Consider the following 22,608-nt stretch of genomic DNA (forward strand, 5'->3'; position numbering starts at 1 on the left):
AAGGCCTACAACATGAAACGCACATGGGCCCAGAAAAAAGGCGGGAACTAATCAAGCAACTCGATGGAAATACGGAAATGTAGCAGTGACAGAGAGACAAGGCAGAGGTGGCATCTTCTAGATGCTTGTGGTAAAAAAAAACAACAACATATAAATATAAGCATAAACCTATAAATATACAAAACAGTAAATATCTGAGGAAAAATATTTTCACAAAAAACTTTTACAAGCTTCTTGAAAATGTGTGTGGTTGTGAGGTGCATTCACTGAGACAACACTGGATGGGATTTTTCAATTAACTTTAAATATTTCGAGTGTCATTTACATCCAGTTTTGTACATGATCTCTCTGCACAAAGTTTTGTTAACCACAGCCACAAAATTGTTCCGTTTTTGAGACCCATTATTCCACCAAACCCGATAGAATGAGTTACTTCTGTAATCCTCCTTGGTTTTATGAAAAAGGCACAAAGTCTGCTGCAGAGAAATTACAGCTTAACTTCACAATGATTCTGTTAAATGCTCCAACTCACCCATGTGATTTTGTTTACAGTTTTCTCTTATTTACCCCCGGTCTTGTGCGGCGGCCATATCATAGGTGCACAGGTGGACCAATAGGGCAGCTTCATGTGCAGCAAGTCATCTGGCTGGTCTGCAGAAAAATGACGTCACACCAGAGCTGTCCATCCATGTGAATGTGCCAGCTGTTTTTAATTGTAGGACTGCCCTTCAGGGACATTATGTAAACCTAAAGAGAAACAACCAGAGGCAAATGGCTCCCAGGCTTTGATGTGACGCTCTGGGAGCTCAGCGGGTCTGCTGGACTGACCTCTCCTGCACCTTGGAGGACCCCAGTGGCTGATAACACTCTGGTGACAAAATATTGTTGGGTTAAACTATTTCAAGTACGACAAGGTCACTTATGTAACCTTACTGCAATGTAAAGTGGCGAGCGGCTTCGTTTTCATTTGTTCTCTTTGGGATCTGTGGAGTTTGAATACAAGAGCCAGTATTTGAAGGGATTGTGTGGCACTGATGAGTTGTCGTTTCTGCCATCGTATTGCAGAGCGACGTCTTTTCAAACCTAAGAAAAATAAGGCAATATTTACGGTGTCTGTGTTTAGCTCAACATGATCTTGATAAAGATACGACTATATATGTAACTATCTGTGGTCTGTTTCTTTTAGGAAACTGGGGAGGAATATGTTCAAAGCACACTTCCATCCCTAAAGGCCGTCCCTCCACCCTGAACACAGGCTTGATCACAATCCAGAACTACGGACAGCTTCTGCCTCCTCGACATGTCCAGCTGACCCTGGCTCATGAGCTCGGTCACAGCCTCGGATCTCCGGTTGGTCGTCACCCCAGATACTCATGAATCCACTCAGTACGCACAACGTGTATCCTCATCACTGGAAATTTATAAGAAATTATATTAGCAACAAAAAGATGACAACACTTCATCCATGCACATATGGAAACATCATTTGAAAAAATATTACAATTATTAGTAGGCTGTCATTTTCTGGATGTTGCAGAATTCTGCTTTGGCCTTTTTATCATTGCAGATAGGTTGATGTTGTTGGGCAAGAAAGTGTTTGTTGGTGCATTAAGAATTACTTCTGTAAAGTATAAAGAAAGAGGGACAAGTGAGAAGATAATTTGAGGGAAACAGTGGCTGTAGCCTTTGGTCCAGGTTCTCTCCTCAGCAATGCATTTCTTCATTGACTTACTGCAAAGGTGCTTGAAGATTATATTATTCTGGCTTTGGTAAATGGACTTTGTATTTATTTATGAAAAGAAATCATTTCAGGATGCTTTAAAACACCTGTGATAGAAAAATCAAGATTGAAGTTATGATAAAAACCAGTCAGAATGTGTAGTTCAACAAACATTCAGACCAAGTGTTTTTATAGAAAAAAAACAGCGGGTAGAACTTCAGCCCTCCGCGCTGTTCTTTTTCCACACACCAGAACGTGACTCCTGACTTCAGACTTGTCTGTGCTGGAAAGGTGCAGATATTTCACATTTTTATTGCATTACAAGGTCCAAGCTGACTGATTCTGAAACACTCTGCCTTTTGTTATTGTATGACTAATTAAGGTGTGACTGCTCACTGCTGCATACTCAGCACAGTGATTGACCACAGCTTATTATTATTATTATTGTTGTTATTATTAATATTATTATTAGTAGTAGTAGTAATAGTAGTAGTAGTAGTAGTAATAGTAGTAGTAGTAGTAGTAGTAGTAGTACTAGTAGTAGTAGTATTACCAGTCGTTTGTTTTGTTTTGAGTTGCCTAAACATCAGCTTTGTTTTTCAGGTTTGTGCCTGATGAAATAATCCTCTAAGAAATAAAGACGCTGTTTCTCACATGTAATTTGCACTTTCCATGGTTTCTGTGTATTTCGGAAACCTCCTGTTTACTGCTCTCCTAGTAACTCAAACCGAAAACTGAACTTTTAACTGAACATGATGAATGAGATTTAGATCTCACACATTAACAGTAGACATTCACAACTGTTTGCATTGCAGACGGACAAACAGTCCATAAATGATTCACCTATGTGGGCATTAAGACTTTGGGCTTTATTGACTGCACGTCATATTAGGACTCGGTGCTCAGTTTTACTGGAAAATCTGAAAAGATAAACAGGAATTGTACTGATGTTACTAACGGTGTGTCCTATTTTCAGGTTATTGTCAGATGAAGGCCCGTATGGCCTCTTCCACGAACGCAACAGCAGCACACAGCTTGTATATACGGACACAAACATTTGCTGCTCCTGCAACGTGTGACGACTGCTAACATGTTCAACCTTTCTCCCACTGCCCAAATTGCCAGCGATGCTTCTTACTCTTTTCTTCTGTCCTCTGTTATTCACATGTCCACACACCAAAGAGTTCTCTGAGGCATTCATGAACTAATTAGTTCACCTAAATCAGTCCCTGTAGGCTTTTTAATAAATGAAACTACAGTAAAGCTGCCTTCTTTGGCCCAGTGTCCTCCAGGAAGCTAGAACAATGAGTGAACGCTACACTGTCAATAATAATAGTAATAAAATTATTATTATTATTATTATTGTTTTCAACATTTCATCTGTATTGAACAGTAATAGAGTCATATGGCACTACTTAAATCCACTGGTTCAAGCTCGTAATAATGATGATTATAGTCGTTCACAGTTCATGTTGGTGTCATTTGTTTTGTGTGACACTAAATTATAGCCCGACAGCAGTAAACTACAACAGAAATGAGTAAGAACTCTTTATCACAGCCAAACAGAGCTGCAAATACTGACCGATACAATAAAGACTATAAAATTATCACCCACTTTAACGTGATCACCAGCAGATGGATGAAACCCCACATCAAAAGTTGTTCTCTCTGCATGTGTCGATGTTCATTTCAAGTTTGAGCTTTTGTCTCTCAGACCATCAGTGAGTTTGACATCTGAGAATAATGTTCTGCATAAAATACAGAATACGAACATAGCAGCAGGAACCCTCTGTTATGTCTTTGGTTTCTGCACATGTCGAACATGACATTTGCCTTCAGATCAGCAATAAAGGGAGTTTATTCTCTCAGCTGGGATTACACTTGAAGCAAATGGATTCAGCTTATTTGGATCATTTATTTTCCCCAGGTGGTTCTGTCTGGAGCTCAGGGCGGGTCCATGACTTGATGTGGTGTGTGTGTTTCAGCACGATGAGGGTTCAAACTGCGGGAACCTGGGCTCCAGGGGGGGTAAAGGCAGGTACCTGATGTTTCCTCACGCCACAGACGAGGTGCGCGAAAACAACGACAAATTTTCCCCCTGCAGCATCAAACACATAAGCAAGATCCTGAAGCTGAAGAAGGACGATTGCTTTGTGGGTGAGGGACCAATATCAATGACCAGTACCTATAACTCACATCATTCACTGTAAATGATTGTGTGTGCTTATGTGTGTTCAGTCAGTGACCAGCCCATCTGTGGAAACCAGATCGTAGAAGACGGTGAGGAGTGTGACGTTGGTCAGAAGGACACAGACCCGTGCTGCTACAGCGCGAGAGAGCCTGTAGGAGTCCAGTGTCGCCTCAAGTCTGGTAAAGCCTGCAGGTACAAAAACAATTCACGATCAAAGTCTGCATAAAAGTAATTCCATGTTAAAAAGTTATCCTGTTAGGTTTATTACTCTAAATTTCAAAACTAATTATTATAATTGAGTCAACACGTCCTCACAACATGTTGGGTGTATTATGGCTTACTATTAGCAATTTAATCTTTCTGAAAGTATTGTAAAATGAGATAATTGAATCTGTGGCCACAAGATAGTAACTTGTTCCCTCAACTTATTGACTTATTTTCTCATTCCCTCTCATTATATTATTTCACCAATGTCACTGACATCCCCTTCATATTTGCTGTTATGGACACTTTGAGATCAAATGATGCGGACCACGTAAAATATTGGTGTTTTCTAACTAAACTATGTGAAATGCAGGAATGTAAAACTCACCTTGGTCTAAAAGAGAGGATCTACTTTTCAACAGCTCGGATTCATGTATCCCCTGTTTAGCATAAATAAATAAGGCCGGGGGCTTATTTTTCAACATTTCAGCATTACATTGTGAATTCAGGGCTCTGTGTGTCTGCTCCTGTGTGTTTCACCTCATGTTTCCAATTAACCAATGGCCTTCTCCCACTGTGTGCTCCTATCGTTGTGTTCCACCTGTGTGCTTCCCTTGGGTATATAAACGTCTCCCTCAGTTGTCTTTGTCGATTTGTCTTGTCAGCATGTCACGCCTCTCGCCGCTCCTGTGTCCCTGTGTTTTCCCCGTGTTTCCTGGCCCTTTGTTTCGATAAACCTGGTTTTTACGGAACATTTTGAATCTGTGCTTGGGTCCAGCCACGCTCCACCTGTATTCCCTGACAATTTCTGCTCTGCTGTTTTGTAGTTACTGATGCACCAAAAGTATCGCTTCATTATAAAGAAGTTCTGTGGGGTAGAAAATAGTGGGGCGACTCATAGCAGAGCTAGCAGGCTGCGGTCATAACACAATACAAGACCTGGAAGTGAAGTTGGTTACAATGATATTACAATGAAAAGCATGAAAAAAGGACAACAGAAACTGCTTCCAAATGGTATATCCGATGCAGCTGACTGTGTGACAGCATAGGTCCACTGAAGCACAATCGCCGCCAGCTTCACCATCACTACAATAAAACGTGGCCACGGATTAAATGATCTTGTTCTCTTGCTTTATTAACGTGAGGGAGCAACTTACTATCTCATTCCCACACTTTTTTTTGTTTTTGGAAATGGGAATGTTTGGGCCACAATTTGCTGTTCTTTACCTGTGGCACAGTGTGCACAATAGGTAGTGTATGCTATATAAACATATGAAAGGTTTGCAAATGCATTCAATTATCCATGTAAAAAAACATTGGGTTATTTTTGCATATTCATTAAACCAGCAATGGCTCCAAAAGAAGTATTTTTCTTTTTCGCAGGGTAACTTAATTCATCCTACTGAATGTATGTGCGTGATTCTTTTTCATGTGTTCATCCATCAGTCCAAGCCAGGGCCTGTGCTGTGGTCAAGACTGCGAGTTTAAGCCTGCTGGACAGACATGTGACGAGGAGACAGACTGTCAGAAAAAGAGCATGTGTTCAGGCCAATCTCCCTTCTGTCCCAACCCGGATATGAAGGAAAACCTCACTGTCTGCAGTCAAGGCACACGGGTCTGCCTGAATGGGGTGAGGCATGCACTTCACCCACACACTGGAGTGACTCGAACTGTGTCGTCTTCAAGGAGTTAAATTGCACTAGTGTGCAGTTATGGCACCAATAAGGTCGGAATATGCCTTAATGGTGCTGAAATCTTAAAGTAACCAAATGACCACAAACAACCTGAAATATGTATTTCATGAACACTTTCAATGAGATCTACACGCAAAAACCATTTCACCTTTTTCTGTATTTGAAAAATCTGGATAAAATCCTCCTATGAGCAACAATTCTGATTTTGCTGCTATGACAAGCAGCAATTAAAAAAATAGTACAGCCTCTTTCATCGCTGTACTTTACCTTTTAATGTGTTTGCATTTCTTCCACTCAATAGCATATTTATAATAAGGTACTTTAGATTGGCTAAGTCTCCACTGGCGGGCGCACCATGGTTGTCTGTGAATAATAGTTAACAATACAATCCTACCAGGTTTATTTAGAAGTTGTTCTCCAGCTGACAGGCCTTTTTCAACTGTCAATATTGGGTTGATAGCAAACAGTGTTTGCTGACCTTCACTGGTCCCGTCTTGCATGTAGAAATATCATTTCAGGTTGTGTCACGCAATGGAAATTTGCCGGTAGCTTTGCTGCAGCAAAGCACACGTACCGCCACACCCTTCCCACTCATCAGTAGTGCCAGGGCTTTCAGAAATGTTTTTTGTTTGTTTTTTTTAACTCTGTTTCTCTTCAAGAAGCTTCAACCTGCTGACACTCAGTTTTCTCCTTTTGCATCTATGATTAGAAATAAATCCATTTCTAGATTTAAATGCTGTGCTTCTTTAAATGCTTTTTGTTTAGATGAGATGAGATGAACCTTTAATATCTCCACAAGGGCAACAAAGTGAGCAACAATAGGAGAAGCATAAATAACAAGACAAAAAAAAGAAAAGAATATCAATCAAGTAAGTTTTTCACATTGTTTGTAAAACACAGAATCAAAGTTAACATTACCCTATAAATCAGAAAAGTGTATCCATACTTCTAACACACTGACCCAGGTTAACTATACTACATCTATCTTCTAGTGCTGTTGAGATGCAACATGCATAGTTTACTGTCCTTCCACATGTCTCTACATTGGCTGGTCACATACCTGGACATCACATCTGAAACATCACTGAGAGTATTTCTTCATTCTTCTTAATAATACTCAAATTTAGATTTTCTAAATGCACATTTGGATTTATCATGCTCAAAAACAAAATGTTCTACCACTTTGAAAGGTGGCCATCTTAGAAAATAGCAGCCATTTTTTTCCCCCAAGTGGATAATGTACTTTTCCGAGAGAGTACATTCTGAAGCACCTGTGTGCCAATTGGTGCTTGTATCACCAAGTGAAAGCTTTTTCCAATAATCTGCTCCACTATAAAAAGCCCTCAGGAATGTTCCTTCCACTCAAAAAAAGACCTTAGTCTCCTGAGCAGTTAGAGCCCACTCTGGCCTTTCTTATAAAGTTCTGAAGTGATTATTGCCCAGTCCATGTCAGCTGGCGTGCACTGAAACACCTCTGGAGTATTTCAGCCACATGATGTGTGTTCTGCTTTGTAAACACATGTCACGACACAACATCACTATGAAAAATCATGATTGAATCCTTAAGTGGAGTCACGTAAAACTATTGTGTGACTGTTTGATCTCTACCACCAAATTTGAGGGGGAAAATATTTTACTGCATCTGTGCTTGTTGCTTCATTGTCGGTTTGAGAAATATTGTCCTCCAGATGCTCTAGTCATGCTGCCCTATGATGACACAGTCCAGAAACCTAAGTGGAAAAAGCACAGGGGAGAAGTGGGGAAATTGTGTAATCCCAAATATTTGACAAATGGCTAATGAATAGTCAGACTCCTCAAAAGGTTTCAAGTTTTCAAAACAAGAAAAAAAAAGTTATTTTTCAAATACATGAAGATCTTTGAACAGCATGTGCAGAAGAGAAAAAGTATCCAGAATCCCAAAAGTCTCAGGAAATGTTGAGGCAAAAAAACTTCTATTTATTCTTCTTTAAATAGCCTTATCTGGGTTTATCTCAAATTATTTCCTGATTAAATAAAGATTACCGGTAAATAAAAAGTCAACGGGGGGCCTCCATGAAGTCCATTTAAAAATACTGTGTACTGTACCTTTAAATGTCGCCATTACTTTAGTGTCAACAATGCAGTTTTCTATGTGTTTATGGAAGATAAACCTTGATTGAACTCTATTTGCCTGTTTTCATTCAATCTCTACATTCTGACCTTTACCAATACAAATTGGTGGCCGCTTGGGTTGTATGTATGTATGTTACCAAGCTTTCGCATAAACTATTGACCCGAATTGCATGAAATTTTCAGGGATGAGTTGTTACCATCCAAGGATCAATTGATTAGATTATGAGATTGATCAGCTCCTGGAGAGACAAGATATTTCCTCCATTGTGGACACACTGTCCACGGTGAGCTGTCAGTTAGGGCTGCAGCAGTTGTGTGTTTCTGAAGACTCGGGTTGCAGTTTATCTGTGTTTCACACAGGGATGTTGCTCTCTGACTAGTTTGCATCAATTACAGCTAAATGGATAACATGCTGGTGATGCTAACTCAGTTCGACAAAGAAATGTGGTGTTGGTGAAGGTATGCGCTCTACCGAGTGCCCATTCTAGTTCTGACCTGTTTTCAGTCTTGTGTTGTTTCTCCTCAGTTTCTCAATGAGTCAACTTCCTAATGAGAGTCTGCTGTTGTGTGTTCAGGTCTGTGCTGAATCTGTGTGCATAAAACATGATCTGGAGCAATGTGACTGTCCAGGAAGCTCCATGAAGGAAAAATGCACCATGTGCTGCCAGCAACCAGGTAATCACCGGACCCAGCTAATACTATTTGATTTAACCCATGTAATTGATAAGATCCCTGTCCTTAGTCCAATGAAACAGGAAGTAGTTAAACAACTCTTAAAAAGAACTGTTTGAATCCCAACTGGGACACACAATAATTGCAGGAAGATGAAGAAGACAAGCTCAGCAAGAGTCTATCCATCTTTTATATTGTTTTATCGTGTTCAGGGTCATGATGCATTGGCGTTTATTCAAACTAAGGCTGGAGAAGGCAGGATACACCATGAAGAGGTCAATCCATCACCGGGCAAACCAAGAAAGAGTGACAATCACACACTCTGAAAATTCACATCTTTGGGTGATTTGGGATGATTGATTAATCTCACATGCATGTCTTTGGACTGTGAGAGGAATCCAAAGTACCCACTTACGCATCAGTTAAAGATGCAAAATCCACACAGAAAGCCTGACAGGAGAGCTCACCACTGAACCACCATGTCGAAGAGTCAAAGATTAGAATATCTCATACAATGAATTGCATGTATACGATTGGGTCATGGGGTCATTCAAGTGTCAGATTGTCACTTATTCCAATGGAAATATCAAGAGGCGGTGAAAGTGTGTTCATACAACACCAGCAACTTAATCACCAGTGACATTAGAACCATCAGAATTGGCCCGATGTCACTTATCAGTTTAACAGCTCAGCACGTAACTCCAAGCCATAGTACAGGCCACAATCAGGGCTCCCCCACCAGGGATGCTACATGCTAAACATGATTAATGACTGATACACTCATTAACAGTGAGGTGGAACATGTAAGTGGCTCGGCTCCGGGATCTATAGTATACTGAAGAAAATGCGTATATCTGTCATGCACTGTGCTATACATAGTGTAGGCTGTGAGGCTGTTGTAGGTGTGTGTAGCATTGAGACTCTGCAAAGGTGGTTCACAGCAATGCATAGCCTTTGTGTATGGAGTATGAATTAAGCTTGATGACATTTAATAGGTACTTACCATATATCAGTATTCGTTATCAACAAGTGGCCAAAGATGAATACTTGAACCTGCACTCGTCCTTTAAAATAGGGATATTGGTGCATCCTTACTACATAATGTTGAACTCACAACTACCGGTATGCTGAACTGACACAACTGTTCCAGGGTTCCTTATTCCTTTTTATTTTGCAAGGAAGTTCATGACATTGCCTAAATGGTTGGAACTGGTATGAAAAAGTAGGTTTGTTTGGCTAGAATACTGTATGTCTAAGACGTCGGAAGCAGAAGCACCATTGAACAAGGGTCGGGAAACAGTAGGGAGCACAGTGTATGGGTCTAATCACATCACTCTTTCTGTCTAGATAAGCCTGAGACATGTGCGAGCACCACCTCCTCCGTCCTGTCTCGTCACTTCCATAAGAAAGCCTTGCCGCTGATCAGTGGCGCTCCGTGCTCTGGGAATCAGGGATATTGTGACAAATTCCAAGTTTGCCGCCACCTGGATGCAGATGGTCCAATCGCCAGACTGAAGAACTCTTTTCTCAACTTGGACGACTTTGATGACTTGGGAGAGTGGATAAAGGTGATTTTCTTTATTTCTATAGATAGGAGCTCAGTCACCAGGGAGGAGCTCGGAGTAGAGCCGCTGCTCCTCCACATCGAGAGGAGCCAGCTGAGGTGGCTCGGGCATCTATTTCGGATGACCCCCGGACGCCTCCCGAGGGAGGTGTTCCGGGCATGTCCCTCCGGTAGGAGGCCTCGGGGCAGACCCAGGACACGCTGGAGAGACTATGTCTCTCGGCTGGCCTGGGAACGCCTTGGGGTGCCACCGGAGGAGCTGGAGGAAGTGTCTGGGGCAAGGGAAGTCTGGGCAACTCTGCTTGGACTGCTGCCTCCGCGACCCGGCCCCGGATAAAGCAGTAGCCAATGGATGGATGGATGGATCTATAGATATATAGATACAGATTTACCAACACGGGAAGTGACGAGTGAATCTCAAAGGAACTGCTGGAATACAACTAGACCTTAAAAATGCTTGCAGGTCTCACATTATTCAACCTGTTGCACCACAAATCTTCTAAAGGACGTCTTACCCGCGTTACCATGTTGTATGTGCTCATGTTTGAGAAAAATCTATTGCTGCTTTAATTTGTGGTAGCTACTTTTCTATTTAATCTATTCATAAAGATGTTTTACAAGATTTCCTCACCATTGTAAGGTCTCCAGTGTTTCCATCTGTCTCTTGGACAGACATGAGATTAAGTGTGAGGACAGATGTTTGCTGGACGTTAGATCCTCGGTTCAGCGCAACGTTGTGAGACTTCTCCTGTCAGTGTTCAGCTGTCTTTGGGGGTGTCGGTTGTAGCGCCCTTTGAGGTTTAGTTTCTCATGACAGCATGGAGAATCGGGAATGTCCATTTGGGGGTCAGACCACCTCCTGGTTACAGTCACCCAGTTTACAGGAGATAGAACTGCCCCCTTAACTTTATCAGCAAATATGCTGTAACTCGTCCACTTACACATTTTAAAAGAGGAATGACAAAGATCTGATTATATCAATATGAAACATTATTCCAGTTATACCTTCGGCAAGTAGGCGTGATGCACATTGGTAGCCTAAAAAGATAATTCATTGAGAATACCTGTAACTTATCCATTCAGAGGCCGAGAAGCTGCTCTGTCCTACTGCCTACCACTCCAATTCGGGGGTGCAGGGAAGAAGATCACATCCATCCATCCACCCAAAAATATAAATCAGTGCCTATGATTAAGAATGGACCGGAGAAGAAATTTCCACTTTGTCATCAACATTGTATGATAAAGTTTTGTTTTTTTTAATTGCATATCTTTTTTTTTTTTGTCATGAGTGGTCCTAATACTCTTCCATAGTTCAGTGATAGTGTTAACAGTTTGTTTTCTTTCTATACAGCTGTACTCACCCAGATTCTGATATTTTCAATTTAGGCCTAATTGCATCAATAAATATATTAATAGTACATGTATGTTTTGTATTTGTGTTTTGCAGGCTCATTGGTGGGCAATCCTGTTGGTCATCCTGGTGATGTCTGGAGTGATGGGCTGCACTGTTTGCCTCTTTAGCCGTACGTTGAACACCCGAAACTTGGTTTGACGTACAAACTCAATTAGACACCTTCAACCCGGGATTCTCGAGTGTCAGTCCCAATACCGAGGAAGCCCATTTGGACATGTTTCTTCACCTGTAAAAGAAAAAGAAACTTAACACCTGCTCTTTCATGAAGAGACCTCGCATTCCATTTGCACAACCCTTGTGCAACTTGCCTGTTCACATTTCAGCGAGGGGTCTACTCTGATGCATGTGTTGTGGAAAGTATTGCTGCCAACAGTTGGATATCCTTCTCCGGGGGGCAACATGCTGCAGCAGGGCAACTACTGTGAGTTAAAGGCACCGCTCTCTGCAAAGACCAAAAGAAGTGAGCATGGGTGAGTGCTATTTTCAGCATCACTGACCATCCACCTTTCCAGACAAGTGCAGATTTGTGGTGCCTGTGACCTTTGGACTAAATCTTGTTTGGTTTGGTTTTTTTCATATTTCAAAAGAATAAAACTATGTTATACTGTATGTTTGTGTCGACAATTAAACCCATAAAAACACATACAGATACTGTCTGTAAATATGAGTTGGAGGTAACGGATGTTTTGTTTAGTTTGTTCCATTGTTCAGTATTTTGAATCCAGTCTTTTCTGACTTTTTTTGGAAACATTGCACTTTTTACTCCATCTTTGTGTTATCTAGGCACTTTTTCCAGTTTCAGGGTATTTCACTTAATTACAAAAATTCAACAGCTGTCGTTGCATCTGTCCACAGTCTTGAGTTGCTGCTCTCACATTCACTAGTACCTGGAAAACCAGCCCTCAAAATAGAAATAGACAAAGAGTAAGCACAGCAAAGCTGTTAAAAAGAATCAGGAGATCTGTGTATCCTTTCATTGGTCCATTTGATGTTTTGTGAAACACAGAAATCAAAACAGAGAATGTGCCTGTTTTTTAACAAAGCGCTTTGTTTAGAATATAGAGTAGACTCTAAATGAAAAAAGTGAAACAATAAAATTAAAAAGTGTCCATTTCGTTTGTCTTGAAGGGCCACTGTGTTTGCATGTCGGTAAGAGTGGACGTGTCCACCAGTGCTTGGTTCACATATTTTGGCAAACCAGACATCAGAGGCGGGGTAAGCAGCTTTTCTCAGAGGCAATCCGAGGTGAACTGAGGTGACTGTATGAGTCTGTATGAGAACAACCGAGCCTAAAACTTTGGGGAAAGCTTTCAGGGAATTTCAACATTCACTCTCCACTCAAGAATAAACTCATTACATTTTGTAACTGCCCTCATGTTTGTCGTGTTTTATGTGAATGTTGTGAAGAAATCATATTTCCCTGAAGAGAGTGTCTTTGTTGTTCAGAAATGAACTGTTTACATTGTGGCGGTCAAAGTGTAAGGTTACTTATTGTAAACACTCTCTCTCTCTCTCTCTCTCTCTCTCTCTCTCTCTCTCTCTCTCTCTCTCTCTCTCTCTCTCCTCTCTCTCTCTCTCTCTCTCTCATCTCTCTCTCTCTCTCTCTCTCTCTCACTCCACTCACTCACTCACTCACTCACTCACACAATTACATAAATATGTCGGTACTTATTTCACACAATTGTTGAAGATGATCAGATTTATAAGTGTATTCCAACTCTCTTCAAACAGTAAACACGGCATACTCACTCTTACTCTATTGGTCACTATCTTCACTTCAAACATTAACATTGTTGAGAGGAAATTAATGGCCGTTGAAAGTGAATCACCCAACATTGAAATCAATAAATTATTGTAATTATTTATGACCTTTGTTGAAAGGTGCATAAGTGAATCTACAACCCCCTTATTTCATTGCTCACGGGTCACCTTGACACAGTCAAACACACTGGCGTCAAAGCTGCAAGGACATAATTGAAGAAAAAACAACAACATTGTATTCTCAATGATTTACTAATTCTTTGGTCTTTCGTATCAAAAACAGATGTGTCTAAAGTTTAGATTCAGGTTGAAATCACACTTCACTTCTGATAATAAAGAAAATGTTAAACAAATAGGACTTGACCCAGCAACTGAGTGATAATAGGAACAATTTTGGTTTTATGCATGTCCCTCTCCTGAAACAAAATTAAAACTCGAGAGGAGATCTGAGACCAGTGCTAAGTTTATTCAATAATTTACACATTATAGGGACATATTTACAAATATGTACAGAGAATTACAGGGGCACATTTCTCAGATTAATTTCAGCTTTAAAATATATCTATTTCTAACAGCACTTCTCACAATAAATGTTCTAATATATATTTTAGTATTTACACACATTTCCTGTACAAGTAACTTGGTTTAGCAATGTCTTCCTCTATTTTTCAGTGCAAAAGTAAAACATTTCCACTTTATTAAACTCACAATGATTACAGTACCGATCTCTGGAGAGCTGAGGTTTAGCGATTGCTCAACAAACTGGAAATGTCACGATGAATAAATGAGCATAAAATAAAATTTTTGGAAAAGGTCTTATGCATAGAAGACATTACATCAAGAAAGACATCACAGTAAAAACACTGACATAAGCTGTGTCTACTGTGTTTACTTCACACTGAACATCACATACTCCTAGAAAAATGACCACATTAATTGAGATATGTCTCACACTTCTTTGAAGTGACAGCAGCAAAGTAAAATGTATCTTTTCTCTTTTTTTTTTAGAGGCATATAATAAAATTTAAGCAAAAGCACTTTAAAAGACAAGCTTCTGCTGGATCTTCCATTTAACACTTCTTAAAAAAACCAAAACAGGAATAGCACAAACTGAGGGAAAAAACTGCAAGAAAAACATAGAGATGAGAAAACTCCAGTTTCCAGTCTAATCCCAGTAAGGCACACTGATACAGGTTCTACAGTCACTTACAGGACTGAAGGCCTCAGTGGTGAATGCCTGCTTCGATTCTGCAGTGCTCAGATAGTAGATAGGCTGAAAGTAATTATACTTAAGTAATTGTACCATACTGTCTGAAACACCTTTAGAAAAAGGAAAAAAAATCACCTTTGATATTATATCCTTCTCGTAAATAGGATCTGCAGTCTGCAGGGCATTTGTCTTTCACAGTGGTTACTTCAAACATTAAAGCAGGCATTTCAAGAATTGCAGTACCTCCATAACAAATTTGGCAAATCCAGTCGAAAGCTTGACAGACAATGACAACAGGGAAGTTACAGTCATATTTCATTAAAAAAAAAAAAAACTTCTTACAAAATATAATACAATATTCACATCTATACTTTTTTTCAATATTATACAATCATCAGTGGATAAATAGAACACAGTGAAGGTTTTGTTAATATACAGCTGTATAAAATGTGACATGGGTTTATCTGTTAGATGTTGGCATGGACAGAAGGGTGTCCAATGGTGTCTTCACTGTCAGTGGTTTTTCAGAGTTACTCTGCAAAATAAAAACAAAAATTAAAAAATCAATGTTACTATTAATGATCAATTCTAACAGCTTTATCATCATGACAACAGGAAGGTACAGAGAGTAACTCACCTTTTCTGAGTTCTTCTTGAATGTGTCCTCCATGCATCCTTACACCTAACAAACGTGACCTCCTGCTCTAAGGTGTGAGCATCAGCGTCTTTAATACAGAACACCATCCTGCAGGAATATTGGATTTGTATGAGCATTTCATGTGTGACATGAACTCTGTCAAATGAATCTGTGATAAACTGTCTACAACCGTTAAAAAGCAGCATAACGATGTCGTAATTAGACGTGGGCAAAGACGTTTACATCAGTTACATTTCAGTCATTTACGCGGCTTCCCTTTAGAGCTGGATACGACATGATATCAAGTTTCTCCACAGATGGGTCACATTAGCTTTGGTCTTTAGGATACTGATTTATAATTATATTTGCATTGCAAAAATAAAATCACATACATGTTCAGTTAAGCTAAAGGCTCACATCGGCATGTTATTGTTGTCATGCCAATTTGAAGAAAAGTCAAAAGGGAACCAAATCATGCAGATGCTTCCTCTGAGGCCAATGCATTTCCAAAGGAGTAAAGTGGAGGATACTTCAGTCTGAAACCATTTAATTCACGGATCTAAAGCCATGGTGTTGACATTTTGCTGCCTCTCTCTTATTCTACTCTGATGAATACAAATGTAATGTGACACCCCCCCCTGCCCCCCCCCCCCCCCCCCCCCCCCCCTTGGGCCCATCATCTGCAGATCTTCTCTTACTTTTGTTGTGTTTCTCCAGCTCTGATACGGATTTTGTGAACCTCCATATTGGAGCCATCAGAGTTGCCGGACCACCACGAGGAAACCATCTTGAGCATGCTGGATGCAGACCAGCCATTCGTCTCTTCCCACTTAAACTTCAACATCAGCAGGTCGCCAATGTCTTTTTCGGTCACCAGCAGGAATGATTGAGTCCTATTCGCCATAATTTTCTCCTTTCTGCCAAACACAAATGCACAGAAATATTATTGCTCTGCTCAGACTCAGTGAGAATGTTTAGTATACGTCATAAAATAGGACAACGATATAACCACAGTTATAAAGGGCCTACTTTTCTGTGCGTGTGTGTGTGTGTGATTACATCACTTATGGTTTGTGTCTCAAGTTGTTTTCTTTGAACTCGTACAACTTGGAACTTGCAAGTCATGGTGCTGTAATTGTGTTTACAAAGGACTTTAAACAGTTCACTCACAGCTTCAGCTCCAGATTCTCAGCCTCTCCTCTGGTTCCATACAGTGAAACGCTCAATGACGGCTCCATCTCTGAAATATTCATCTTGCTGGAGAAGTGGATCTTCAACTGATAGTGGTAAACTGCAAAAGAGAGCAATAACAGTATAAACGGCCTGATCTACTAAAGGTTTGTGCAAATTGAAAACAAGTTACAGGAAGCAGCACTACATTGCTACATTGCACAACCGGATCAGAGGTGATTTGATCCCAGTAGATTAAAGTAGAACACACCGTGTGATTTATTACATCTGAAACCATTTGCATTGTTTATGTTAGTATCTGTTTTTGACACGTTCGAACAAGTGGGGCAAACCCATTCAGCCTTTGGCAAAGACGCTGTTGTTCATGGGGTTACAAGCATTTCCTCAGCTGGTTCTCCACAACTTCTATCTGCTGCCTATATTATAAGATACTTGTAGTACCTTTAGACTGATCGTTTCCCATATTTGTTTCCTTTTTTAACAGAAATTCAGATACATTTACTGTACCGCTCTTATACGTTTGATAACTTCCTCCACCAACACGTGAAACTCCAGAATATCACATTTAATTTTGTGCCAGTAAGACTCCATCTGATCACGCTTATGATGAACACAAGCAAAAAAATACTGAATTGATACTGTTCCCACTGGATCCTTCACAAGTAAACAGGGTCCAATCCACACAAAATCCTAATTTGAATATTTGAATTATCATGTGATCACCATGCTAAATGTAATCAAACTGAAAGCGCAAGAGTAAAGTGCACTGACCTCTGAAAGGCATGGAGGCTCTTGTCTTGGTGTACATCTGAATGCTGCGCGGCCTGCGGATCTTGCTCACGTCGTAGCCCACCGTGTTGCAGCGATTTTTGCGGCAGCTCAGACACATGCCGCGATCGAACGCCTCGTTGCTGCCACACCTGTAGGCCTTGGCCACCTCCTGCTCGTTCAGTAGAGAGTCGATGAACAGGTGGATCGATCGCTCGTGTTCGCACTTCACAGCGTCACTGATGGCTGTGGAGGAAAACAAGGAGGGATGATTAAATGTATGCAGCTGAAGGAAAGTGGAAGAGTAAAATATTCATGCGAGAGTCTGAAAACGGCCTCCTCTTGGCTGTCCACACTGCGGATGGGGCACTTTAGCTGACCTTTCCCCTGCCATGTTTGGAGCCTCCCGTTTATTTTCAGCTCGGTGTGAATGACGTCACGGTGCAGCTGACAGTAACAATGTTCACAGCTGAGATGTATTAATGGAAAACAGCAAGTAGCTAAAAAGTTTTTCAAGCTGCAGAACTGCGTACTCCAAATGACGACTTAAAGAAAGCAAGGAGCAGATTGCAATTTGTTTGCAACAAATATATATATTTTTTTTATCTTTTAGCAGTGTGGCATACTGTTTCAGAGATTCTGAAAGTCTGAGTGTCACTGGTCGTCATGAACAGACATCATTTGTTGTAGTTCAGTAATATCGGAGGTATATTCATAATTTAGGCAGTTGTTAGCTGGTAAAAAAAAAAAAAAAAAAGTACACTATCCTGAACTCCACCTCTGCAAGGTTGTGAGATGTTGTGACAAACTATAAGAGTTGTTTATTTTTCCTACCAAATAACCCAAAGTTGGCAATCTTCTCCAGAGCGCCTCTCAGGTTGCAACCCGGCTGGAAGCTTCCTCCATTTGGGTAAATGTCCACGTGTCCGACAGGCTGCTGGATCCCGATGCTCAAGCCCAAGGAGCCGCGGGTGAAGGTGTGGAGGACGTCCACAAAGTGAGCATCGTCAGGGGAGAGGCGCCGTTGTGCATGCTCGCCCTCAAAGTCGGGACCGGCTGGATCCAGACCTTCAGAGAGAAGCAAATTCACATGCTTACTATTACTAATACGACTTTAAGGAAGAGTTAAGTTAAGTTTTAGGAAGAGGTTACAAAATGCTTTGTTTACCAGTAATTCGTCCAACTTTATTGGTCACGTGGCTGCCAGCAAACCCTGCCACATGGGCCCCGAGGCTGTAGCCAATCAGGTGGATGTTGGTAAGAGGCATGTTGGTTGCTTCCTTTGAAATGTAAAGAAAAAAGTGGTTGGTCTCATTCTGCCTTTAACAGATAAAGTAAATACGCTATAGACAATTAACAAGATGCTGCATGCATTCATTACAGATAGACATTAATTTAAAAGTGACTGATTGCATTGGAACTAATGGCTGTCGATTACAGTGGACTGATGCTCTATAATGTCTCCTAAAGTCAGTATGTTATCACTGACAATGCAGTGAATTGCTTTAGCCTGCTGCAAGCACATGCTTTAAAAGCTGCCAGCTCACTAGGCTGCAACAACTCACAACAAGTTGAAGACACAAAACTGTGATAAATCACAAATATTGATCACTTTCTCTAAGCCTGAGGTCACACAACACTCGCTCAGTATTCTCGCATAGTTGCATCCATCCGTCCACAATACTGATTATATTCTGTTCAGAATAGCTGACTATGTGTGAGGGCAGGGTACCAGCTGGACACATCGCCAATCCATCACAGGGCAAAACACAGAGAGATGCACTCACACCTATTGGCAACTGAGGGTTATGAATTAACCCCCACATGCATGCTTTTGGGATGAAACCTACAGATAGGAAGATCATGCATGACTGTATTTGAACCCTTGACCTGCTCGTTATGAGTTGAGAACCACTGCACCGTTTTGCAGCTCTCACAAAGTTCACAGTTTTAAATTAACATTTGTTTCTGCGATCACAGCTGAGAACATTGAGTTCTTATTGATGAAATACAGGATCTGTCCCCTAGTCCAGGCATCATTTGTTAATTGGAGGTCATATAATGAGTGCAGAAACTAAAGACAAAGACATGACTGACATGCTGAAGACTGAGTGGATAACTTAAGGGAAATGAATCGAGAAGGCTCAAACTGTCTTTTACAAAACACATGGAAATAATATGACTATGTTCAAAAGTTAAGCAACACCCATGTGAGGTCCTACAAGTATGAGCAGGAAAATGCCATTCGAAACCCATCATATTAATTAATATTGCTAAACTCTCAGCTGTCACAAGACACCTTTCAATAACCGAACTCTCACACCATAAATCCAAACTGTAACGGCTGACTGATTGACTGACCTCTATCCAGTCGATGAAACGAGCGATCTCCTGTCCCACTGCTTTGGTGTTCTGAGCTGCGACCACATAGTGATTCTGAGCCGAGTTGAGCCAGTCCACCACGATGACATTGGCCGTCTGCTCTCTCTGGTACAGCGCCGAAACCAGCTTCGGCACCCAGCTTTCAAACATACCACTCAGCTGTGGAAACAACAGTCGACACGTTAAGCTTATGATGTGACAAACTATTGTTGTCAACTTGTAAAGTACTTCTAAAGTAAAAAATGTATTCTAAGATAAAGGTCTGTGACCAAATCAGTGTTTTTCAGTCCTGGTCTGCATGCTGAAGGTGCATCTGTCAGCAAGATGTTCACATTCAACTGATTTGTTTAAACAGTCTATGCAGAATCCCACTGGAAATAAATTCATTTGAAAGAGTTGCTATAGGCAGATTCTTAGTTCATGAAGAAATTGAGAAACACTTCATTGAAACAAGCTATTGCTTGACAAAAACTTGATTCCGTGTGTTTGGTGAGACATACTGGCTCCTGTTTCTTTGGTTCTACCCCAATGTGAATAAAGCTCGAGGGGCTCTGCATCCCAGAGATGGGTCACAACACGCTAAGACACAATGTTCTCACCGTCCACCCGTGGATGACGAGGAAGGTTTTTGAAGTGCTGTTGAAGGTGCAGGTTGCCAAAGACTCTGGGTTTCCAGGAATGATGTAGCACAAGTCATCGTCAGGATGGGATGGCTTGCGGAGGGAGAATTTGGCAACAGTGGCATTGTTGTCATCTTCGCTGTGGTGCAACAGGTCGTTCAGACGGTCTAAGACATTACCTAAAGCAGGAGAACAACAAATTAGTTGCCTGGTTTAGAAGGACATTGTATTCCTGGGGTTATACTGTGAATGAGAAGAGAGGAGCTTGTGGGTTTTTTTGTTTTCACGTGTGTGACATTTATCTGACGCGCCGGCTGGGAGGTCTGAGATGCCTGACTAACTAGCTGAGTGACTGGATGCAATATGCACCGACAGCATGGGGCCCCTCAGTAAATGAGATTTCCACCTTAGAAGAGATCAATGCTTGAGTGGGTTGCAGGGGTTCACTTGATGAGAACTGAGCTTCGAAAACCCCTGAGGGTTTTTCCCAGCTTTGTTTATTCCACCTCACTGACCACCTTGCAGTCATCTGACTCAACCCAACTGGAGGTTGTGGTGCTTTTCAGAGAGGGGGGGAGTCCGGGGGGTCTGAGCTAAATACCAGAGAGACAAGGGAGCAACAGTTTCAGGGTGACATTGCAAATATGAATTTCTCAGCATTCTTGCCATTTAATTTACACTCTAGTATTGTTGATCTTTAATAACTCATTTAATTGCAGGCAAAACTCCAAATGCACCCATTGAATGTCCAGAGTTGTCTCCCCAATAATGAAAAACACTAAAAAATGTCGATCTTGTCTGGTCCTGTCAAAATCAGTGAGTGAGGGTTGGATTTTAGCCAAACGGCACAGAGACGCGTTCCCTAAAGCGTGTCTTATTCATCATTTGTGTCAAACTCTACAGGCCCTGAACACATACTTTAAAACACTTAATCGACACGACACTTTCCACCTCCAGGATCTACGAGCCCAGCGTGAAACCATTGAAACAAAACAAAACAAACAAACAAAGAAAAGAAACGGAGGAAATAAACCTGGCAACTCACCAAAAACAGAGTCGGTCAGTTCTTCTTCTAAGGACGTCCCATGGCGCACAGCCGCATTCAAAAACGCGAAGCACAGGAGCAAAGTTTGCCACGTTTTCATGTCTTTCCCTGCTGTATTCCTCTTGTTTGGCAGTAACTCTGGTCAAGTGTGACACGGCGGCTCTGCACCGTGTGTCCCTGAAGCAGCAGCCCTGCGCGTCGTGGTGCGCCGCCGCTTCCTCTGACATCTGAACCGCTGAGCGGCGGCCGCGTCTTAAATAGCGCCTCCGAACGTCTCAGCAGCTATTGGCCGCACGGCCTCGGGCGGAGAACGGAAAATTATATATAAGGTAAACCATTAGTCTGCTTTATGGGGAGAGTGCAAATCACTGAAGACGTATGTCTTCAGATGGAGCCAGCGTGTACGTACACACATGCAGGGACTGTTTTTTTTTTTTTTCATTACGTTCCTTTGTGCCGAGGCCATGTGTTCCACAAATGATGAGGGAACTGCCAATTTCAGTAAAAGTAATGTTGTGCCTGCTTACAAAATAAAACTAAATGGTATCGACCTATAGATCTGCAGGACTTTCTGTAATAGTAATTATGACATGATCTTTTTGTGGATTTCCAGGTGACTGCACACCAAAAGTGTTTTGTTTTAAGGTTTTCATTAACTACTGATATAGGTGATGTTATTATCTTATCAAATATGATTGAAACGATGAGTTTTGGGTTTCTCTAAAAGGCCAACAAGATGTAACTTCCTCAGGTGATTCCTGATCAGTGTTGAACCAGCCAGTAAAAAAAATAGTTCCTTGATTAGAGTTAATAGTTTCTTCTTTGAAAAGTGGAGTTACAAACTCCCACCAAAAACTTGTGCACCCGTGCATTTTGCATTTTTATTGTGTCTTTCGTTTAGGATGTGTGAACATGTTTTGTTGAGGTGGTGTTGTGACACATTAGTTAATATGTCAGAACTGTGTGAGTCACAGAGGTGGGCACTCCTGGTCATGGAGAGTTGCTGTACAACATAATTTAAATGTCCTGAGTCAACACCTCTGGCTTAGTTTATTGTGGATTTTTTTCACAGAACCTCATGATGACACGTTAAATAAACTCAGATCTGGTGCATCAAGAAAATATTGAAATCATCTTGGAAATCTTTCATGTCAAAAGTTTAGTTCAGGATTAATGAGTTGATTCTCCAGTAAACAAAATGCCTAAAATCTTTATTTAAAAGAAAAAAAAAAAAGCTTAGGCAAAGCTAACAGTGGATCGAGAAAGCAGGACACAGAGCAAGAGCAGCAGAACTGTTTTTATACCCCAAACGTAACGGATAACAAACTGAAGAACACTTCAGTTCTTGGGAGTGTGATATTCATTTCATTATGACAACCTGTTACCTGTGTGTCATCGCCAAACGTGGTGGGGTTACAGTAAT

The 22,608-nt window shown here is 41.1% G+C and overlaps 2 protein-coding genes across 2 annotated transcripts in view; one reads left to right on the forward strand and one right to left on the reverse strand.

Annotated features, from left to right (window-relative positions):
* Positions 1 to 11,709, forward strand: part of LOC308137160 (disintegrin and metalloproteinase domain-containing protein 10) — a gene marked incomplete at both ends in the record, with an annotated part of 28,965 nt that extends 17,256 nt beyond the window's left edge. Inside the window, 7 exons of the mRNA XM_080505734.1 lie at positions 1,187 to 1,350; positions 3,706 to 3,877; positions 3,959 to 4,103; positions 5,562 to 5,745; positions 8,497 to 8,596; positions 9,941 to 10,161; positions 11,605 to 11,709. Coding sequence (XP_080361860.1) covers positions 1,187 to 1,350; positions 3,706 to 3,877; positions 3,959 to 4,103; positions 5,562 to 5,745; positions 8,497 to 8,596; positions 9,941 to 10,161; positions 11,605 to 11,709 — 1,091 coding nt within the window. The remainder of the gene's footprint in view (positions 1 to 1,186; positions 1,351 to 3,705; positions 3,878 to 3,958; positions 4,104 to 5,561; positions 5,746 to 8,496; positions 8,597 to 9,940; positions 10,162 to 11,604) is intronic.
* Positions 11,710 to 13,826: 2,117 nt separating this feature from the next.
* lpl2a (lipoprotein lipase 2 a) lies at positions 13,827 to 21,387 on the reverse strand. Its single transcript, XM_080506801.1, has 10 exons — positions 21,186 to 21,387; positions 20,120 to 20,319; positions 19,500 to 19,679; positions 18,307 to 18,418; positions 17,973 to 18,206; positions 17,142 to 17,384; positions 16,350 to 16,470; positions 15,878 to 16,096; positions 15,180 to 15,287; positions 13,827 to 15,077 (listed from the first exon to the last, which is right to left on the reverse strand). The coding sequence occupies exons 1-10, from the start codon at positions 21,283 to 21,285 to the stop codon at positions 15,056 to 15,058; spliced, it is 1,539 nt and encodes a 512-aa protein (XP_080362927.1). The 5' UTR covers positions 21,286 to 21,387; the 3' UTR covers positions 13,827 to 15,055.
* Positions 21,388 to 22,608: the final 1,221 nt, after the last annotated feature.

The sequence above is a fragment of the Blennius ocellaris genome (genome assembly GCF_963422515.1).
Source record: "Blennius ocellaris genome assembly, chromosome: 12".
Lineage (NCBI taxonomy): Eukaryota > Metazoa > Chordata > Actinopteri > Blenniiformes > Blenniidae > Blennius > Blennius ocellaris.